This window comes from Odontesthes bonariensis, chromosome 1 (assembly GCF_027942865.1).
Source record: "Odontesthes bonariensis isolate fOdoBon6 chromosome 1, fOdoBon6.hap1, whole genome shotgun sequence".
NCBI classification, from domain to species: domain Eukaryota; kingdom Metazoa; phylum Chordata; class Actinopteri; order Atheriniformes; family Atherinopsidae; genus Odontesthes; species Odontesthes bonariensis.
The window spans coordinates 29,734,154-29,756,613 of record NC_134506.1 but is presented as its reverse complement, the minus strand read 5'-3'; the positions used below and the strand labels follow the sequence as shown (position 1 = coordinate 29,756,613).

The 22,460-nt window shown below is 40.4% G+C and overlaps 1 protein-coding gene across 2 annotated transcripts in view; it reads left to right on the top strand.

Annotated features, from left to right (window-relative positions):
- The first annotated feature begins 2,612 nt into the window (after positions 1-2,612).
- The window catches only part of nfatc3a (nuclear factor of activated T cells 3a), a 57,930-nt gene continuing 38,082 nt past the window's right edge, over positions 2,613-22,460 (top strand). The window contains exons 1-2 of one of the 2 annotated variants that reach the window (XM_075463640.1): positions 2,613-3,161; positions 20,713-21,895. In XM_075463640.1, coding sequence (XP_075319755.1) covers positions 3,071-3,161; positions 20,713-21,895 — 1,274 coding nt within the window. In that variant the 5' untranslated portion in view covers positions 2,613-3,070. Of the gene's footprint in view, positions 3,162-10,855; positions 10,969-20,712; positions 21,896-22,460 lie in introns of those variants that run through there. The other variant, XM_075463649.1, reaches the window with a different exon arrangement.

Below are 22,460 nucleotides of genomic sequence, written 5' to 3'. Positions count from 1 at the left end.
GTGTGAGTTGTTGTTTTTTTTCCCTCCTAACTTACTTTACAAGAACCCAGCATCACAAACCACATCTACAGCCTCCCACACAATTTGTCTTCTTTATCTTCTCCCTTCAAAGGTCATCTGCAAAGATAAGAGACGCAGGTAACCTGAATCAAACCAGGGTGGGTCTGCAGACTTCTGCACGGGAGAAAGCTCATTCACCTCATGTCACTGACCCCGAACATATACGATCACTTTCGTTCGCTTCTTGAGAAAATTGGCGCAACAAAAATGTGACGCTGTTTTGATTCACCAAAGGCAAATTTCTGTGTAATCATTTTCTTAGTTTTAAGAAACATTACTCTAGTTACTGTGTTTCTGAGTCAATTTGCTCTTCAGGCAGCAATTTTACTGTTACTCTTTAATTTTCTCTATAAAGAAAAAGAGACTATAAGATTTGAAAAAAGAAAAAAATAAATATATAAAATGTATAAATGTACATATATACATATATATATATTCTTTTGAATTTTGTTTTATTCCTCTTTTTCTTTGTAAATCTTAATCACATCAGGATCGAGATTCATGCAATTAACTAAATGGACAATATGATATCAATCAAGACTAAAAATAATGTGTTTGACTTAAATTCACAATATTAACACAGGACAGCAGTTTGAAGCGGTCTTAAGGATGATTCTTGTTGATATTCTACTTTTACAGAGGTAAGCGTGCATCACTTTCATGAAAGAATAACCCTGCAGTTTCTATTCCCTTCTGTATCATTTGGATAAAACAGAACATCTTCAGAACGTTACTTTTTTTTCTCTGTAATGAGCGCAGGAACATGTGTCAGAAAAATAGGAGGGTGTCGACTGTTATACTCTCAGGAGGACGGACTGAAAATGTGCCCCTGCAGACAAAACTCTGAAGAGTGTCAAACGATCTTTGGTGGGTATATCCCTTAGTTTTTTTTTTGTTTTTTTTTTCGTTTATTTGTTTTTTTTTTGTTAAATTAAGAAACATAGAAAGTTCACTTTGAATTTCCTGAAAATCAAACGTTTGTATCGTTCATTTTGAAGCAAGTTGGTCACAAAAGCTTGACATTTCACGTATCTATGATGGTTGGAATGAGCAGCAGCGGTACTGCGCATAATAAATGCTTTAGAACTTTGCTTATCTGTTGCTTATCTGTGTTGCAAAAGCCTCTGGTGAAACATTGAAAACTTGCTTGATAAAGGCAGATCTTGATCAGCCTCTAGTCTCTGTACACAAGTGTGTGAAATAATTGTGGAGACACCTAAATGATATTTTAAACTGTATCCTTGCTGGGTGATTTTTAAGTAGGTGTCAGAAGGGGTTGTGTGCACATATTGATAGTTTGGACTCTGGCGTCGGAAGGAAATAACTGGTTAGTAATAAAGATGCTGTCACCAAAGACAACAATCAAAGCAAGCAAGCCATTACAGCTTTGGGATACATCATCCTCTGTGTTGTTGACCCAATAAAGATTAACCTGAGGAGATTGCATTTAATAGGTTGCAAGAGGCACAGAGGTTAAAGGGAGTGGAATAGCCAATATACAGACAGACAGTATTCTCACTGTTGCTTTGATCTAGCCCCACAGTTACTCTTGTAATCTTTTTTTTTTTTTTTTTTTCATAAGAAGCATGTCACTTTAAATATAGGACATGCATACAAAACCAAACTGACATTGCAGCATTGGCTAGAAATTGATTAACCGAACGAGTTCCATCATGAAAAACTCACTCGGTGCCACAGTGCAAAAATCATAATTTGAGCAGGCAATGAATCAGAGGGTGACAACTCACACGGTGTTAGAAACACTTGTCTTACCCACTCCACGGAGGGATAAAGATGACAAATGAAACCAGTTTAAACCATGTGATCCGGAAACACTTCCTTAAAAAAATAGTAATAATCAGAATGGGAAGACATTTCTGCAGGACACTATCTTATCTTAGTGACTGGGAGAAAAAAAGAAGCTCTGATCAGGATGTTTGCTGATCCATGTGTATAGTTTAGGCCGTTAAAAGCCTTGAACAGGCTATTTAGAAATGAAAGGTCTCTCTATATGGACAGGCTCAGGGGATCTAAAGGTAAAAAATGCAGTGTGTTATTATACTCACCAATCCTTGCTTGAATTAGAACACACAAAGAGGAAGAGTTGAAGGCCAGGTGCAATCTGATATATTCTTTTTGGTGGGCGGTGGTTAGAGAATGGTAGGACCAATTAAATAGAGCAAAGTGGCTGTGAGACCTAGTTAGAGCAAGGTCAGGTGGAATGCCAAATGCAGTTTCAAATGTTTGTGGGACATCCTTTGTTAAAAACATGGCAATAACACAATAATAAGACTGTTTAAAAAAACCAACAACACAAGATATTTATGATTAAGTAAAACGTTGTTGTACATATTTATGTAATAACCGTGTTACATTTTAGTTTTATGCTACCGAATATCTTACCTGTTGCAACACACAAAACAATATGTTTCAGCCTGGTAACTTGAAGTATTGAATACTTTAATAACTGTATTAGCTCCATGACTGAGGAGCTGCGTGTGCATGCCCAGTGTTGTGTTTTGTCTGCTGACGTCACCGCTGGAACTGCCTTGTCACGCGGGGTTAGTAAAAGTTGGGATAGGAGCTCCGGGGAGAGAGACAGAAACAGACAGGAGGAGGTTGAGGGAACGGGACAATTACACGGGCAACTTGGTGGCTTTACAGCGAATATTAAAGACAGGAAAGCGTTTGTTTGTTGTTGACGTAAGGTCGGGAGACAGAGGGAACTAGAGACAAGCAGAGGCTTAGGGGGCAGGCGACTTTCGCTGAAGTTAAGAGGCAGAATTTCGCTCGTTAACTGCCGGAGGAAGAGGAGCCCGCGTCCAGTATTTGGGATTTGACAAACGAGAGGGAAACGCTGGTTCGTGTGTGACCGAAAGCTCGCGAGTTAAATTCACAAAAGTTGAAGTTTGGCGCTGTTGGTAAATGTTGTGACATTTTAGAGCGGCTCAAATTGCTCCAGCGGTTGACGGTCGAGTCGCGGGGTTAAAAACCCGAGCTGTCAAACCCGATGACTACTGCAAACTGCCCCGGGAATGAGGAGCTGGACTTCAGACTGATTTTCGGAGAGGACGGGCAGCAGCACCCGTTAGGCCCCGCAGGTCAGTGTGTTTTCTTGTATCCAGAGGCAAGTTACAATGTGTACGTGTAGTAAAATTTGGGCGCAATATGGTGTAACGTGAGTTACTCATCTGCTAGGCTACAGTTGCCTTAACTTTGCCCGGCAACTTTCGACTACTGTCTCCTGTCGGAGAAAAGAAGACCGAACCCAGTTCACACGCGTCTCACATGTTTATTTATTTCGTTCATGATGAAATATTCAGACTTTACGTGTTTTATTTAAATATCGCCAAGCTACTGTCCTCACACCACCAGCTGTCATTAGCTTGACATGCTAAGTTAGCAGACTAGCGCAAATGCTATTTTTTTTGCCGTTCAGTGGCAAAAGTTTAAAAACTCTCTATTCAGTACTTTTTACACTCGACACCCTGTTAACTGTCTATGAGATTATTTAGGATGGTGGAGCACATGTATGCCCCCCCCTCTCAATACCTATACGTATGCACCAGTCTCCCAAATAATTAAGGCGTCCTTTTAATTTTATAAAGTTTAGACGTGCAGGATTTCTAAATATAAATGCTTTGTTTTACATTTTTGAATGAGAGCAGCAATTTTGCTAATGCACATATACATGTCATTAAAGTCCAGGTTTTTGCAAGTTGATTCAAATGAATTCAATATTTATTGACATGATTATGCGCCACGTGCAAATTGGAAGAAGTTTCCTCCCCAAAGAAATCACTGAAAAGGGTCAGAAGAGCAACCCGTGTGTATGTGTTTTTGACTCTTATTGTATTGTGTTCTTAACCATACATCTATTAAACTCTGGGACAGTCGTCCAGAAGGGTACATTTTGGTCCACATCACATGTGTTGAAATATTGCTCAGAGAAACTGAAGCACACTTTTGCAAAGCGAGATACCAATGTTGTCAAAACGCTTCATATCCACACAGTGTTAAATCTGGCGAAAGAGATGCTGCCTTAGAGATTTAAAAGAATGGTTGTGTTTTGGTTGCTGGTGTAAACATGTTCTTTTGCCAAAGATATTAATAATTTTCTGGTGTGCTTGATGCCTGCTGCTGATATTTGTACACGCACAAGCATGCCAGAGCAGAATATTATGCTCTAAAGACAAGAAACAGCGCTTCATGGTGTTTCTGAACGTATACTTGCAGATGGACTGCTTTAGCTTTGCCAGCTCGCATCCATTAGCTCCTAAAATGAATTAACAATACCTCAGTAAAACATCTGTGGTTTACAAAGGACAAGAAATGAAAGGTTCTTATTCTAAGTAGACGAAAAATTATGTTAGCTTTAATGGAATTAAATTGAGTGTCGCCATAGCAAAGCCAAGCACGAAATGTGCAAATCAATTTTCAAGAGGATGGAGCTTGCATGGAGGAGAGGTGGCCCACAGCATTGCACCACGACACACAGGAGGAACATTATTTCAACCGTTTATCACCTCTTGCCATGTAGGCTGTTTATGTTTTCCTATTTGGCACGATGCAATTCTGTACGAAGCCTCTGAGAGTAAGATGTTTTGAAAAAGAAGCTATGGGTAATACAGGCAAATTTAAGTTGATGAAAGTAAGGCAATGTCATCACTGGTTGCTTCCGACACTCAGAGCTCACAACTTAGTGAAGTTAGTCACAGAGTTCAGTTGATAGCGTGAGATATGCTCGATGGCTTCCCACCATCTATTTGTCTCTTGAGCTGGAATAACGTATATATATATATATATATATATGTGTGTATAAAAACTTGATTAACATGTGATATAAATATATATATATATATATATATATATATATATATATATATATTTTTTTTTTCACATGATTATTTATGTCCCAGGCATGTTAAACAAAAGTATAAATGATATGCCATAAATTATGTGTTGCTTTGGCAATACGGAATCAAAACGTGGATCTTTAATCTGACGATTAGAGAGCAGGGCTTTGCGTATACATAACTTGCCTCGTTATGCGGAATTCACATGTATTGGCTGTGCTTTCTAAGCTATTCATATATGTCTTTATGGTGGTAAATGACACATGAAATGGCTCGGACAAAGGTTTGAAAGCGCGTTACTCATCGAAACTACACGGTGTATGCAGAACGACCATTTTCTTGATCCCTTCTTGCGCTTCAGTGCCTCAAAGAATTTACCCCTTGCTGGATTAAGTGGCCGTGACTCACCTTTGCTCAGCAAAGGGCCGTATAGGTGCGTGGTTTGAATAATGAGGCAGCATTTCAGAATTGCAGGAGTAGCAACGGGGGATCGGTGTCCAGAGCGCAAATCTCTGCTCAGTTCCGTGCTGTGGTGATTGACCTTTAACCTGGATTGCGAATTAATTCCTTGCAAACAGGATAGTGAGGTGCACTGAAGGCAGATCATTCTTATCCTGAACTGGCAGCATCTACCATACTTAATGATGGCCTGCTTTGGTTGGGAATCTAAAGAGATGCTAAACTTGTCTTTCAAAGGGAAGAGCGCCTAATAGTAAAAGCTCTTCGATAACATAATACTTTTTCCATTTGTCTATCTTGGAGGTTAACGTCATTTAAATGGGTTTATTGATCAATTAAACTCAGAAAAGATGGTGCTTGTATAGCATTGGGGAAGAACGTAGGACTCCGGAGTAGGAGATGAATTGAGTCGCATTTCTTTGCTGAGATTTTGGATTAAGTGGAAACTCCTGGTAAGCTGGCATCATAAACCATTATAACCACTATTATAAACCACTATAAAATACAACACATAATTCAGACTAAGTAACAAGCAATGAGCCTGGAATTAATCAAACATTACAAACTTTTCCAGCTAATGATGTGTTGCAGTCCGGTAAGTAACTGTGGCTGATTTTGATATCTTACTTAACTCAAACAATCAAAGTATATTGTAGATAATCACGCAATCAGGGATGTTTTTGGATTGAACACTTATCCGGTATCATGCAAAATTTGATGAACACTAGGTCACATGTGTCAGGATTATCAGAATAGTGCAGTCTAAATTGATTATATTTGTTATGTAAGAAGTTTTTTTTCTTCCTTTCAGCATAATGTTTAGGCAAATGCAAACACGTGAATAAAAGTCATCTATTTTGAGGGAAGCTGCTTTCATCTTTTTTTTTTTTTTTTTATATATATCGTCTCGCCTAGTGAATTGACTTAACAGACTTCAAGGATTTGCCTGCTGTGGAAAAAGAGAAATGAGAGAAGTGCATGATTGCCAATGCTGAGCTGAAGAGACTGCTGAACTGCTCATTTTCTTTAGAGGGGATATGGCTACCAAAGGCATATTAAATGCAGAAAAACAGACTTCTGTGATGGATGGACACAAAGTGTTGCAGGGAAATGGAAATAATGAGCTACTGAAGCCGCTGAAAATGAATCCTGTTATATCGCTAAAAAAATAGGTCCTTGACCCAGGCTGCTGCCGTTTGAGGTCTGAGCTGTTTATTCAGTGAAAATGTAGTAATGCGTTTGCGAAAGAGTCGCAAACGCATTACATACATTCCCGCAGGGTTGAGTGATGCAGTGAAAGTCGAATAGCTAGAATAAAACCCGCACCAGTTTGTGCATCTATGCTAAATTCAGTCCCTCCGTTTGTTTCAACTCTGGGCCTAAATCAGTGGAAACAGCTGTGTCCTTTTCGTGAAACTCTGACAAAGTAATGACTCCATCGGAGGTTTGGCATGCGCGATCTTCAATCAATTTTTCCCTTGTTTTTAAAAAAAAAAAAAAAGGAGTTTGATTTGGAGTTGGAATGAGGGGAAAAAACTGCATTTGGAATAAAAGGACCACTATGCAAGTGGTTTTAATCTGGCCCTGACAGTATGACTAGGCCAAAAAGTGGAGGGGTGGGTGGAGGGGTACCTGTCTGAATTAATTACTATAGCGTATTGCAGAATCACTCGGCCACAGCAACAAGGAGTTGCACGCTCCTGAGTTGGTTTCCCCTCTCTGAGGGAAAGGCTCAAGTCAGGGCTTGTTTTTGAGGTAACCCAGGGAAACTAAATATCTGAGGTTTCTACTTCCCTGACTGTCTTACCGTCACGTGTTGTTTAAACGGGGTTGTGATTGTTAATACTCCTTCAGTCAAGTGTTCGGATTCTTGACTCAAGTCTTGTTAAAGGGAGCGGTAATGACAAAGTGAAAGTTTAAGGGACACTGTTAAAATGTCTATTTCTCTCTCAGCAGCTGAGCTCAAAGCTCTATCTCCAAGACGCACGGCCTCGTTCACTGTTTCCTCCTCATCTTATTTTTTTAATCAAGCTGATTTCTGCACTTTAATCTCAGCCTCAGCCTTTGGTTAGCTCGCTGTCTTCCTATTTGTGTAGATGAATGTGGTTTTAAAAAAAAAGAAGAAAGAGAACAATGTGGAATGATACGATACAGTGCGCAACACCTTCTCATCTGTCTGTTTTTCTGTTCTTTCTGTCTGCTCGTATAGGTGTCTTGGCTTTTTTTGTCTCCCGCTCTGTTTTGTTGCGCAGGAAACAGTTCTTTGAGGTGATGTTCTTGTTCTTTTCTGCAGACACTGGGCAGGCCTACTGTAAGGGTTTTTCCCTGATCTGTGCAGCCAAATAAGAGAGCGAGTCCCTCTGAAGCAGCTCAAGTAAAAAGCGTGATCAAAGTCATTCAAACTTTCAGACAGAAAGAGGAAGATTAAAAAGTCCAAGCCAATCAGCAACTTTAGCTATTGCACAAAACAAAAAAGCGGATTTTGGACAAATAATTTGGTCTACTCTGTATATAATATGTATACAATATGAAGAGAAATGAATGAAAAGACTTCTTCACCAGGGCTTGGCCAGAGCTTTACATCACATTACGTCACTGCTATACCCTGAAACAAACAAACGACTCCCTTTCTTTTTTTCTCTACACCTTCTCCCACCCACTCTTTTGTACCCAACACTTTTCAGAACTTCATACAGCACAGATTCTAAATGATAAAGATCTCACTGAGAATGAAACTTGATTAAAAAAAGACTTGATAGTCAGCAGCCTGATGTGTGAAAGTGCCTTTGCTTTTCTTTGCTTGTCTCAGATCATTGGAAGTCTCTTCCAATGGAGTAAACTGTAAACAATCTCTGCTTATGTATAAAGTGGCTTCTTAATTTATAAGGTATTCAATCTGGGATTTTACTTCACCCACAATTAATTTACAGATTAAAAAAACAAACAAAAAAAAACATTTTGTCCGTTGACTTGCTGCATTATTCTTTGGACATCATGTAAGCCAGTTTCTAATAAAGTTTATTTGATTTTCTTTAAATTTTATTTTGTTTTCTGAAGGAAGAAGATTGCAGTAGCACTAAAATTACATTTTACGTCGATCTGACACACCAAGTAAATGCTGCATCAAGCAGGTGATTTAATAAAGTAACATCATTAAAACTATTCATTTGCATCACTTTTATTTGTCTTTGTTTTAGTTCTTGAAGTGGATCACACGAATAAAGGAGGTTTACGCTTTCTGATTTAACTGTAAAGTATTTGTAATGCAATCAGTTGATTAAGACCATTTTTAGATGTGAAAATTCAATTAATCTTTATACGTTACACTCTTATTATTTAGAATCGAGAATTTACTGTAAATGAAATCATCACCCATGACTTCACACCCATTTGTTAATTTTCCTTTCCAGCCTCTGTCTTGCCTCTACGAACAGCTGATACATATATTACAGCTAAATATACAGCTAAGTTAATGGCTTTCGTTTACTGTGGCAGCAAGTAGTAACCCCAAACTGCTTCAAAAAAGAGGGATTTATTCAGAATGGGGGAATAGAGGTCTTATCTTAACTTGCATTTTTTTTTTGCCACCTTCGTCCAGTTTGAACGTCTCTCTGAACTATACAGTCATGTCATTTGTCTGTCGCTCTTGTCTTAGTGTTTATCTCCTCGAGGTTCTGCATGTTTGTCTTTCTGTTGGTAGCTTTCTTTATTCACCATCTTCATGGCATCGCATACTTAAGCTATTTATTTGAGCACACTAATAGTTTGTCTTGTAGTTTGTCTTTATCTGGTTGACATCTACATGTCTGTTCATGTGCTTTGTGTATTTGAAATTCTTGTTTCAGAGATTATGTGCATTGTAACAAAAAGCTTTGAAAAGCCACAAAGCTAGATTAGCAGGCTGGAGGGCCTACCTAATCCAGGTTGAATTGCACCTTGTTGCCTTTGTATTCGTGGACACAGCTGAGCTACCGTTCAATGCTAACAATAACAACCTATAGGGAACATGATCTCTCTTTGGTTTACAAAGAAACGTACATGCCAGGCTTACCTAGTCTATGGTGCTGGGTAGTGAGAAGTGTGCTGCTTGTTTGAAGCACAGAGAAACCTAGGCAGAGACTACTTGCTATGAAACAGCCACTAAGATTGTTCTGCTGTCGGAGTGTACTGGAGCCCTCCTTCATTCAGCCCCACTGACCATAGCCAGGGTTCCATTCACTGATGAAGAAAATCTAAAGAGAACTTTTAAAAGGCCCCAAAAAATCTGAATCAGAAAAGTTTCCACAGACGAGGTGTGGCCTGAGGGCCCGTAGACCATAAACAACAGTCATTTTCATGTTTTCCAGGTCAGATGCAATGACCGTAGTTGTTTGTTTCCCATGAAACCAATCAAGTTTTCTTGGAAATGGCTTAGAGATGGGCAAAAAAAAAAAAAAAACACCAATTTTCTTTATTCCTGGAAGTTTTTTTTCATCTTTTAAAATTTCTTAAAAATGTATCTTGTCTTGTCATTCGTGCATCAGAATGGAGTGAAAGTCCGGACACATCCAAGTAATACTTACTTAAACTTAAATGATACAAACTTATTGATTACACATACTAATTACTAATGCATGTTTTTCACACATTTAAATGTACGTTGGATCAGGCAAGTCAAAGCTTTGCAGTGGCCTAGTTGGGTGTTGGAGGTGATGTGAATCAGTAGGGAAGCAGCGCCCTGTACGGGTGACAGAATTGTAGATCCAATGCTGAGGCGTCTGGCTTTCTGCCTGGACATACCATGTGGGGTTCAGATGGTAAAGTGGAGTGAAAGAAGAGGGGGCACACCACTGTCTCTCTGCTGATGAGGGGAACACGAATGGCAGTTTTGTTCACCTTTCTTTTTTCCTTCTCTTCCTCATGGGAACTTTTTTTTCCTGTGCGTTTTGATTTCGTCATCTTGTGTTTAAGGCTGTTTTTCTTGTGGTTTGTCGGTGCCACCATAGCAAAAGAGAACCTGTAGGCGCACTACAAGGACGACCCGGACTTCTTTCCTCTCACAGCTGTCAGGATATGAAGGAGACCACGGATGACATCAGAGAGGCCGATCTAGGCTAATGAAATATCCAGATGCCAGCAGTCACCACAACCACTTAGCGACTAGTCAGGTTTGATGTTGATCTGTTGATGAGCTGGGACTTTTCTGCAACCAATGTTAGTCGGCTTTGTCATGCTGAGATATGTTCACGTCATGGCACATTTTCACCATAATGTAACGACCAAACTGAGAATTACTTGTGGAGAGAGCTTTTTTTGCCCTTGTCTATGTTGTTGTCATTGCTCCACTTCTGTGAGCCAAGAGCACTATCCTCTCAGTCCTTGTCGTGGGAAAGACTGAAAGACTGAAATTACATCGCTCTCATGGTGGACTATTTTGAGCTCCCAAAGAGAGTGGCAGAGGGCAGGCGGCAGGTTCTAGTGACTACTTCGTACTCGGAGCAAGAGAATCCCTGTCGTCCCAGCACGTTCTGCAGCCTTCAACTTTTTACTGCTTGAGCTCTTTGCAGTCGTAACAAGGAGAGGAGTGGAAGAATGCTGTGTGCCACATCACCAGGTGAGTGTGACGGCACTTCCATACTCCCGCCAGGTGTGCGTTTTGTGTTTGTCTAGACTATTTAGCCTGAGGAATGGCTGACATTATTCAGACAAACAGCTGTTTGTAGAGTGCTCGTCAGGAAATCGGTTAAAAATGAGGTGAAACTTGCCCCTGAAGAACAGAAAATATATTTTTTCACTGAAAACACATCTTCACTTGTCTACTTTAAACAGAAGTTTCACAAAAATTCAAATTATTCTCAGCATTACATTGTACCGATAGCACGCACACCTTTTATTTCTGTTACAGTAATGTAATGCAGGCAGCTTTGACATTTGAATTTTATGCTCCTAAAGCTCAGACATATTACAATACCAGAAAAACAACAGCTTTTCGGTCATTCTAAAGCAAAAACATGGCAGGGAAGATATATTTAAGCTAATTTGATTAGATTTTTTTTTTTTTAAGGTTATAGTTGAAAATGAAATGGTTTCAAGAGTTTACAGACCTACAGGTATCTCTGTTCAAATGTAAACTTTGGGAGGTCAAAGGTCAGACAGTGATGCATGTGGTCTACATGTGAAGTTGGATCACCATGTGGGTGCCCTCTAACCCTGCTGAAAAGAGGGGGTCCCAGCACCCAGAGTGATGAATGAGACGTTTGTTTCCCGGGGCGAGGCATGAGTAACTATGTGTGGCATCTGTCTAGTTTAAATTTAGTGTAACTGAAGCTACCGCTGGCTGCACTGTATCAACATGTTAAAGCCTGCATTACACCAAGGAGAAATCTGTTAAACTCCTCCATCTAGTTCAGTTTTCTGTCACTGGTTCCTTTTCATGTAGAAATACGGCTCACCACGAGGGGATTAGTCCAATTTGAAGCCCACTTTATTTTAGGTTGTGCTAGCTGTCTTCATAGCCATATTTCAGTTCCGATAATGTTTGGTATTGACGCCTTTTTTTGCGTTTTCTTTTTTCTCTATATCCTCTACTGTTGCACGTGTTATGCACGGGTGCATTTATTCTAAAGGGGATGATCAAGAGCAACTGTTTACGATGAGGTGCATAAGAAAGTAGCTTAGATACTTAAAATAATATAGATTTTGGGAATGGCTCCTAAAGTTGGAATGCTCCACTTAAATTTTCAATAGCCTGATGGACACATTCCAATCGGGCCCCATGTGGCTGAATAGATCCTAACATAGGACAAAACTGGAATGTGGATCATGTGGACTTACAGCTGGGCTTAAAGGGCATTACACACCAGTTGTTGATCTAGATTTTAGTAGAATAATGACATGGCTGGCTGATCCATATACAAATGTATTGCACCTTTTTTTTTTAGTAACGAATAAAGTTTCATCGTAAGCCATTATAAGCCATTGTTTATATTAATTCATATGAATCATGCCTCTACTGTGATTGGAACATTTGTTTTTAGAATTTTTTATGGTTTTCCATGGGAAAGCTATGACCTAACAAAGCACAAAGTCAGTAATATTTCACACAGCACAGAATATTTCATATTTCTGTGCTAGAAGATCTGTCCATTGGCGTTTTGAAATATTTTGACACTGGTTGAGTTGATTGGTTCATAAGCTGCAGTGTATTTCGTTGCACACGGGCTAAAAAAAGAAGAAAGCTTGAATCCAGTCGAATTGGTTACTCTACACAAGTATAAAGTTTTTTGATTCTTAAAAATGTCTGAAAACATCTCTGTAAGTATTCACCCTCGGTTTGCACAACAACCTGTAATTCAATTTTATGTGACGGACCTACACATGATTGTCCAAATCAGTGAAGTGAAATGAAACAACAAAACAAACAAACAAGAAATATTTAGTTAAAAGAAATACTATATATAGAATGCACCTAAATAAGATCTGGTACTACTGATTACCCTCAGAAGTCACATAAGTGGTTAGATAAGGTCCACTTGTGTGTACGATGAGTATTACAGGATCTCAGTATATTTACACCTGCTGTAAAAGTCCCCAGAGACCCCAACAACGCTAATTAAGAGGCACTATCTAGCAAGTTGCACTATGAAGACCACAGAGCTCTCCAACCGGTCTGGGACAAAGTTGTTGAAAAGTACCAATCAGGAGTAGTTTATAAAAAAAACCTTGGAAACCCCATGAGGCACCATTAAATCCACCATCACAAAAAGGAAAGAATACGGAACCACATGAAAGCTCTCTAAAGGTGGACATCCACCAAAGCTCAGAGACCAGGCAAGGAGGGCATTATTATATGATGCAGATTGCTTAGAGAAATAGAAAATACATGTTTAGACATGTTTAGAGTTCCCAAAAAGGCCTGTGAGAGACTCCCCAAACCTATGGGTGAAGGTACTCTGGTCAGATGAGACCAACGTTGAACTTTCTGGCCACCAAGAAAAACACCCTGTCTGGAGTGGACCCAGTACCTCTCGCCTCCCCAAGAACACCATCCTCACAGTGAAGCATGGTGGTGGCTGCAGCATCATGCTGCGGCGGGGACGTTTTTCATCAGCAGGGACAGGGGAAACTGGTCAGAATTGAGGGAATGATTGAAAATGCTAAATACAGGGAAAAAAATTCTAAAGGAAATCCTGTTTCAGTCTGACACAGTGGAGGTTCAGCTTTCAGCAGGACGACGACGCTGCCGAAGCAACGCACGAGTGGTTTAAGTGGAAGCTTTTAAATGTGTCGGAATGGTCTCATCAAAGCTCTGACCTCGATCCAATTGAGAATCTGTGGCATGCTGTAAAGATTGCTGAACGCCAGTGGAACCCACCCAACTTGAACCAGCTGGAGTATATTTTATATATATATATATATATATATATATATATATATATATATATATATATATTTTAAAGAACGTTCATAAAAAGTGCTCTACTTTAGAAAGCCACTGTAAATATATGTGTATATATATATATATATATATATATATATATACACACACACCACTTCCAGTTGTGTTTTCTTTAAAGGGGAAATTGCAGTCTTCCTGTTTGCTCCTTGATTATTTCCTGCTTGTTTTTCTGTCTTTGTCTTTTTTTTTTTTTTTTTTGACCCGATTTTAAGCACGATAAAGGCTTAGAGGGCCAAGGGCCCTTCACTTGTAGCTGTTGTAGACGCTTCTTATCCTCGTCCACTTTTCAACCGCTGTGAAAGAAATCGATTGCATGGGAAGTAATTTTTCTAATACGGATATGTAGTTAATCTGCATGAAGGGTGTTCAAGGCCAGCAGCTTCATGTGGACTTGCCATGAGGAAAATGTTTGGCTAATCCACAAGTGTAGTTTACCCAGTTTAACAATCTGTATGATTTGTTAGAAACTAAGTCGGAGGAAACTGGCGTGCACGTTCATTAATCAGTAGGTCATGTATATATTATAGTCTCACTACCCTCTCTATGTAGTTTGCTGTAGTTTGCAAAACCATTCTGTGTCTCCAATCTGTATTTCTCCTCACTTACGGTACATTCTTTGTCTCACTCAGAAAGTACACAAAGCTCTGTTTCTGTGTATTTATCTCTGCCTCTCTCTCTCTCTCTCTCTCTGCCTCTCTCTCTCTCTCTCTGCCTCTCTCTCTCTCTCTCTCTCTCTCTCTCTCTCTCTCTCTCTCTCATTCTCCCTTTGCCTGATTGACTTTTTCAGGCACATGCACAGTCGGCTCTGACAGATTGTTTAAATGTCACCCCTGTTAGCAGTAGCCTCTGATGTTATCTGCTCTGGGTTATTACAGGCCACCAGGCTGCCTGTGCTCGCCTAAGAGACCACTCTCCAAATGTGCTGTAGCTTTTCCTTTCCTTCACTCACCGATACATGCGCTCTTAAAGTTTTTGTTTGCATGTGCAAAAATACACAAACACACACATTAAAATAAAAAGGTTATTTGGAGCAGTCGGGTAAAGAGGGAATGTATCCTAATCATATATGCTCCATTATGTATGTAATTTGTTTATTGCTAGACAATCATCTGTTCAGCTTTGAAACCAGACATGCATTACATTGTATTCTGGAAGTTTTATTAGACCTTTTCTAGTTTTTCTCTATTTTTACTTAAATAATTGAAGGGATTTTATATGCCCAAATGTTGATGCACCTGAACACATCTTGGTGTAGCCACTGATAGAAGATTGAAGCTTTTTTTTCCATAAAAGATTCAAATAGTAGGTAATAACCTTTGACAGAGCTTTTTAGTGTACCAAATTGATGTATCCGAGACACGGTTAGTGATGTGTTACAGAAGGCCTTAGTGTGTTGGTGGGTATTTAGTTCAGGTGGTTACTTGGCACTCTCTGTTTATCCCATAATGTTATCTCGGCATGAGATTGTTAATTAGGAGCTTAATTTAGCTGCCGGCATATGTTAGCATTGGCTTAGACAGCCATTGTTAAGCCTCTGTTGGGCACTGTGTCTTCTGTGATGGCACAGGAAGGCTTTTTGATATAATTCTAACTAAACATTGCAAGATAAGACCATGACAAGGCACTGGGTTTTCCAGATTAATGGAAGACCCATATCTGAGTATTCCCATATATATATATATATATGTATTCATGTGTATTCTAGCTACTGCATGACTGGATAGATCTAGCCTTTGTTATTATCCCTGATAGTTAGATTTCTCTTTTGCTCACTCTTTTTTTTTTTTTTCTTTTCTTTTCTTTTTTGTGTGTGCGTGTGCGTGTGTGCGCACGCGCGCAGATCCAGTCACCTACAAATAAAGGGATCACCAGTAGGTTTGGCTCAAACCCATCCAGTACAGATTAGATTCACAGGTGTAGACCAAGCCTCACAATACTTGTGTGCAAGTGCGTCACAGGTTCTGTGTTTAGAAATGCAGGTCAGACGCAAAGTTCCTGGAAAAACCGAGGGTTATGGAATTAAATGCACTTTTGTGAACTCTGCTGGTAATCACTGTGAATGTTTTTTTTGTTTTTTTTTTTTACCTCAGCTGTTGAAATGTTAAGTAAAAAAACAAAGAGGTTGTCTGCGATTCATTCTAAATGATTTGATGCATTAATGAAAGTGTACACAGGGTGCTGACTTGATTCCTCTTACCCAAGCGTTACCTTCCAGGTTGTTAACGGGAATACAACTATTCTTGAGAATTGTGGGTCGGTGACCCTGACAAGGGAACCGCATCACAACATGACGTCTGTATGCGCTTGGCTTTAGTGATTCTGATTCAGCACACCACTGGTTGTTACATCAAAAATATTTTGTCTGTAATCTTGACTTATTTTATCATAATTCTCTAACAATAATTGCTTTCTTTGAAGTTGCAGATTTCAATGTCAGTAAAACATTAATATCAAATATGAATGTTTCAGTAACATTAAACATCAACATTTTGTACTTGTTTACACAGAATTAGAAAATATTTGTTGATTTGAAATGAGATAGATTAATTAGATTTATCCGAGGTAGGGTATGGTATTGATCCCATGCCGCTTATAGTGCACGTTGTTTGCTCTGGTCCTGTTGATCAGCAGCTCTTGAAGAGCGCTGAAAGAGGAGACTGAGCTAAACACAAAGCCTTCTGTACAGGGGATGTAAGCAGAGCCTTTTCTAATCAACCTGCCTGCCCACCACAAAGGGAACCCTGGCTTAGATTACGCTCCCGCCCCAGCACCACACGATGTTAGAACTCGTTGGTAACCTAAGATAGTAATATATGTTTGGGGCATGTGCACATGCACATTGGCACACACAAATACCTACAGAATATGATCATGTAAAAACAGGTCCAAAGACAGAAATCGGACACCAGCAATTTTTTAAATTTTTATCCACAGATGTGCAGATATGCACACAAAAAAAAGATTTGGCACATCATTAAGAACCTGCAGCAGCAAGGAGACAATTCCTTCCCTCCTACCATAGTAAACTAGGCTTTATGGGGAATGTGGGCCTGTGTGTCATTGCTGGTCACAGGACCCTGACACACTTTGTGTGCAGTAAAAGTAGGAGAGGAAAGTCTCTACAGATTATTCCCCCAAGTGAGAATCCCCTGGCAGTGTTACGGTCAGACAGAGGCCCTCTCAGCTTTGTGTCAAGGAGCTCCAGCGAATACCTCCGTCACAAGTGGATCAGGTGGTTACCGTGAGAACACAATGGTCTTGGTGGTGTGTCACAAACATCCTCCAATCCTTGCTTCCCTGAAACATCTCGCAGTGAGGCGGAGCTATTATTAGCTTAGGTACAGCAAAGCCTCTTAGAGATCTTTATTTAACCAGATTGGCTGTCTGATGTATAGACACTTGAGGAGTGCGTGACGCACGGGGCTTTCAGGGACAGTGCAGGGGCTTTGCCACCAAGGCCATTGATAAAACAACAGTGCTACTACATGCACCTCTCCTCTCTGACCTCCTCTCCTAAGGTGATTTGAGTTTGGCTCTTATAAGGGGGTTTCCCATCACCCACCCCTTTCCTTACACTGTGAGGTTTTAGGTAGCAAGCTAATCTTAAACCCAGAGCAAGGAGAGGGCTGTGGGCCAGAAAACACGGTTGGCCTCATCTCACCTTCATCTGTTTACTGCCTCTCGTTTAATCTCTTCACCATCTCTTTTTGTGGTTCAAAATTACCAACCAATACAGATTTATCATCTGACCTGAGGAGCCTACCAAATGGACAGTACAGAGAAAAGTTACTGATCCCAATGCCATCAAAAGGCCTGTTAAGAGATAATTAATAACTGAGCTGGCCACCTATTCTCATTAGCAGTACACAGTTTAAAGCAGATGTCAGATGAACTGTCAATGGACAAGAGGTCTTAAATGCCCAGTTTAGTTTTTTAGGGACTGCTGGACTGCTTTAGGAAACGTTTGAGAGCTTACCTGACACAGCGATTGCTTTGTTTTTATGTACAGCAATTAAAACAGTTCATGGTTAGTTGATTAACACACCCTCTAACGAAGCATGCATCTGCTCAGGCTTAACATAAGCCCCGACAGGTCCCAGGCATATTGCTAGTCTAAGATATCTGTATGAGCTTATGTTGCTGACTGTGAACATTTTGCATGATTTGTTAGAGGTGTATCCATTCAGAGAAGCTCTGTTCTGGTTTTTATGATTTATTGGCACCAAGCATTGTTTCATCTGGATTAAAAACTTCAAAAAATCAGTCGGCGTGTTCCGTTGTCCAATTGAAACTTCCCCTCCCGAGAAGTTCCACCACAAAATTATGCAAATGTTGGCACAGAGATGGTTAAACGCAAGCAAAACACCAAGGTTGCCCCTGAAAGGGAGTGAAAGAAGACCCTGCTCCTTAACTGCCTGAAAAATCTTGTTGTTGTCCAGGCTTTTCTTTACTTAGTGGTGTCACCAAGAAATATATTTGCATAATTCTTGCTTAGTGTCTTATGTGGATTTCCTGTTGATTCACAGTAACCGTGAAACCATCTCTGAGCGCAAACTTCGGTAATGACTGACTTACCATGCTTTTGCCTGAACAGCATCGATAATTGATTCAGAATGGAAGAAGTGTGCGGGAAGTCGGCTTTACCCAATGAACAAAACTTCTTCAAAAGTAAATTTTCAGAAATATGTGATTCAAACCTGAATCTTAGAAAAGGATAATCGAGATTTTTATATTTTTTTAGACCTCTGTAGTGTGTAATTCAGCCAAAAAGAAAAGGTGCCGGCAGTTTCTTGCTGTGCTTTTCTCTCACATCTAACATTTATGTCTTATACCTTTACAGATGTGCTTAACTCACTGTCTAATTCTTTGTCTCTTTCCTTATATTTTCCTCCTGCTGTTTCTCAACTCAGGCTAGGATTTACACTCTGTCACAGCTTCCTTTTTTCTCTTCCTTCTGTTGTCCCTTTCTTGCTCCCTGTCAGTCAGTCAGGTGCTGCTGTCAGATAATCCATCGCTGGGTCTTGTGACAAATGGACAGGGGCAGCGAGAATAAAGCTATAAATAAAAAAAATAAATAAAAAAAACTTGCTACGGCTGCTGCCACTGTTGTTTCTGTTGGATAGAAATGTCAGGCAGCACATGTCCTTTTCCCTTAATCCTTTTGCTTTTTACTTACTTCCTCAAGACTTGTCGTAATTTATGTCATGCCACCGGTCTAGCTTTAAATCTTACAAAACGGGACTATTAGTCCGGTGGTTACATGTATGGAATGTGTGAAAGTATTGTGATTCACAACCATGCCCTGTACCTGGCTACACTGTGGTTCTAGCTAAGACAGATGATAGATGTGCACTCATTAACTATATTCTTGAGCTGGTCATTTTCCGGTTACATAATCGTAACTAAAAAGCCGACTGAAAGGCTGATGTTACGCAATGCTTGCATCGTTTAGCTTTTCAGGGTGGTTTCTTTTCACAAGAGGTGAAACTGTCGTGTTACTCGTCTCGTGATAATTCACATGTGCTACAATGGAGACGCTTTTTTTAGTTTCTCAAATTCGTTCTCAAATATTTGGAAATCCTCACTTCCTACTTTTGTAATGTGACGTCATCTCTGTGGATGCCATAAACATTTCCCAGATAATTCATTGAGAGCAGTGGGAGCAGCGGCGATCTCCCAGTAGAAGTATATAAACTCCAACCGAATGGTGCCAATGCACACAATGAACTCTTGTCTGTTTGTTTGTGTGTGGGTATGTTTATGTGTATATATGCTGCCTGTGCCGGATGACCTTTGGTATAAATAGCCTGCTGGCGCTAGCTGTGATGACAGCCGACAACATGCGCCGTTGTGTGAATTTGTTTCTTGAGTAGTGCTGTTCATCGGTTATCCCTCTTGGAACAATGCCTGTCTGCCTGCTACCCAGCAACACTCTGGCCTCTGATACCCTGAAAACTGGGCTCAAGCACAAACTCTGGGAACAATCACGCAAATGAATTTAGGAGATTTTGGCAACCAAGACTTTCAGGTGGTATGCTGATTTAGTTTGGTGTTGTGTGATAACATGACTGGAGCAAGATGAATATATTCCAAGTAGGAGGAATGTATTATCAGCAGGTGGACCAATTAGATCCTCTCCTTTTATGCCTTTTAATTATAACGGCGTATAAAAGCCCAAGAGGGAGAAGTGTGAGAAGTCTTTAGAGACAAATATACAGAAATCCATGGCCCATCTATTAAATTCAATCCAGTTCATGAAAAGGCTTAGATATGTCTGCAATACCTTTTGTGCTTTTAATCCTGGCAATTAAAGCCTCTTTATATTATTTTCATATTCTGTTTGGTCAATGTGCTCAGCTGATGAGCTCATGCCGTCTCTAATCTTAGATGTAAATGATATATTTAACAGTTTAGTTATCAGGTTTTGCTTGTTTTATTGTTTCCTCCCCAAGTTGTTTCTTAGATTGTTTACTGGTATGGAGATCATACAAGGGTTGATGAGATCAACATGGCTTTAGACTTTTGCCTGATCGGCATGAACACAGCATCTCTCAGCATGTTTAATTCCACTAATAGGTCCAGTATAATGCCTGATCCCTGATAAATGAGGCTTGGATAGCAGTAATGCTCCCCAAGGCGTGAACAGCTAGATCATTTTTACAGCTGCAGCGGTTACTTTTTTTTTTTTTTGTTTTAAGTACGTCTCTATTTCAATTTTTGTTTTAACTGGTTTTCAGTGTATTGATTACAGTTAATCTGTGTTCTTTTTAACAAGAGTATTTGTTTTCTCCTTCATTCACTTAGTAAAATCAAACCAAGAAGCATTAAAGAGAAGATAACAGTCACAGAAACTCCCCAAATATGCTGTATGGTAATCTTCTCTCCCTTTTTCTCTCCTAGATCTTGAGCCTGATGAAAACACATCGTTTTATATCTTGAATGTGGGACAGCCCCAGTCTATGGTCACTAACCACCAGTCTATTGGGCTGCCTCGTCATGGCATGCATTCCCACTCCCACGTCATCAATACTTCACCACGTCTCCCATCACACAAACCAGGATCTCAGCCTCTATGCTATGAGGCAGAAGACTCCAAATATGGCACCTCTCCCCTGCTGCCCTCTGCTCCTGTGGAGGCACCAAAGGCCTTTGAGTGCCCCAGTATCCAGATCACCTCCATCTCCCCTAGTTGCCAGCAGGAGATGGACGCCAGTGAGGGAGAGCTAAGGGCAAATGGTCCTGATGGGGATTACCATGGCGACAGGCCCTTGTCCAGAGATCACTTGTATTTGCCACTGGACCACTCATACCGGGAATCTTCGCTCAGCCCAAGCCCATGCAGCAGCCTCTCCTCTAGGAGTTGGTTTTCTGATGCCTCCTCTTGTGAATCATTTTCACACGTCTATGATGATGTTGACACGGAGCTGAATGAAGCAGCTGCAAGGTTTACTCTGGGCTCCCCTCTGACTTCTCCAGGTTGTACCTCCCCTCAGACTGGTGGTGGAGTTCTGGAGGATCAGTCTCCCTGGCAGCAACAGCACCCTTCCTTTGTGCACCACTCTCACTCGATCAGCCTGTCTCCTCGGCAGTCACCTTGCCATTCACCACGCACCAGTGTCACAGATGAAAATTGGCTTAGCCCACGGCCACCTTCCAGGCCGTCCTCTCGTCCCACCTCACCCTGTGGGAAAAGGCGCCACTCTAGCGCCGATATTTGTTATCCCAGCTCATTGTCTCCTCATCACTCGCCAACACCCACGCCAGGACCTTCACCTAGGGGCAGTGTGACAGAGGACACTTGGGTTGGGAGTCCCTCTGTTGGCTTGTCACCCTTTCAGTGCTGCCCATCTGAGACCGACATCCCATCAAAGACAAGGAAGACCTCACAGGACAGAACATCTATGCAGAGTGGGAAAGGGGAGCTGGGGCTAGATGACCAAGGAAATATGTCTCCTAATCTGGACTCTCCTTCAGACGAGACGCTGCACAGCCTGAAGAAGGATGGCCCTGTGGAACAGTTTCTCTCAGTGCCCTCCCACTTCTCATGGAATAAACCTAAGCATGGTCACACACCTATATTCAGGTAAATCTGTTGACATATAGAGCCATAGAGGATTCCAGTGCTTATGTGAAAGCAGCTTTAGTGACTTTCTAGATATGTTTAGAGAATAAAAAAATCTAATGTCACCTCAGGATCATTTTTGTGACTTAACTCAAACTGCAGCTACTTTATCTTGGGAGTGAGTCTGTAGTAATGCCCTGTGATCTTGTGCTGTGATGCATATAATATAAAGGTTGTAACATGGGCACATTCAAGACAAGCTAGTTTGACCACATTGATGAAAAAGGCTGGCTGTTGCCACGTGTGCAGAATGGGGTTAGGCGAGGCCTCCACTGAAAAAGATATTATTTGGATGACAGCATGTTGTCTCAAATCCTGTATCTACCATTAAGCATTGAGATTTATTGGGTCTAAATGCGGACATGAAAAACTTTGTTGAAAAAAAGTTGACAAGATGACCGTGATTCCCTCAACTTCTTTAAAATTATACACCAAGGATGGGGAAAAAAAAAAGTCTCACAATTTTACATTGAGAAGCATTCTTTGATTGTTGAACTATTTTCCCACACAGTCTTTCATAGAGCGG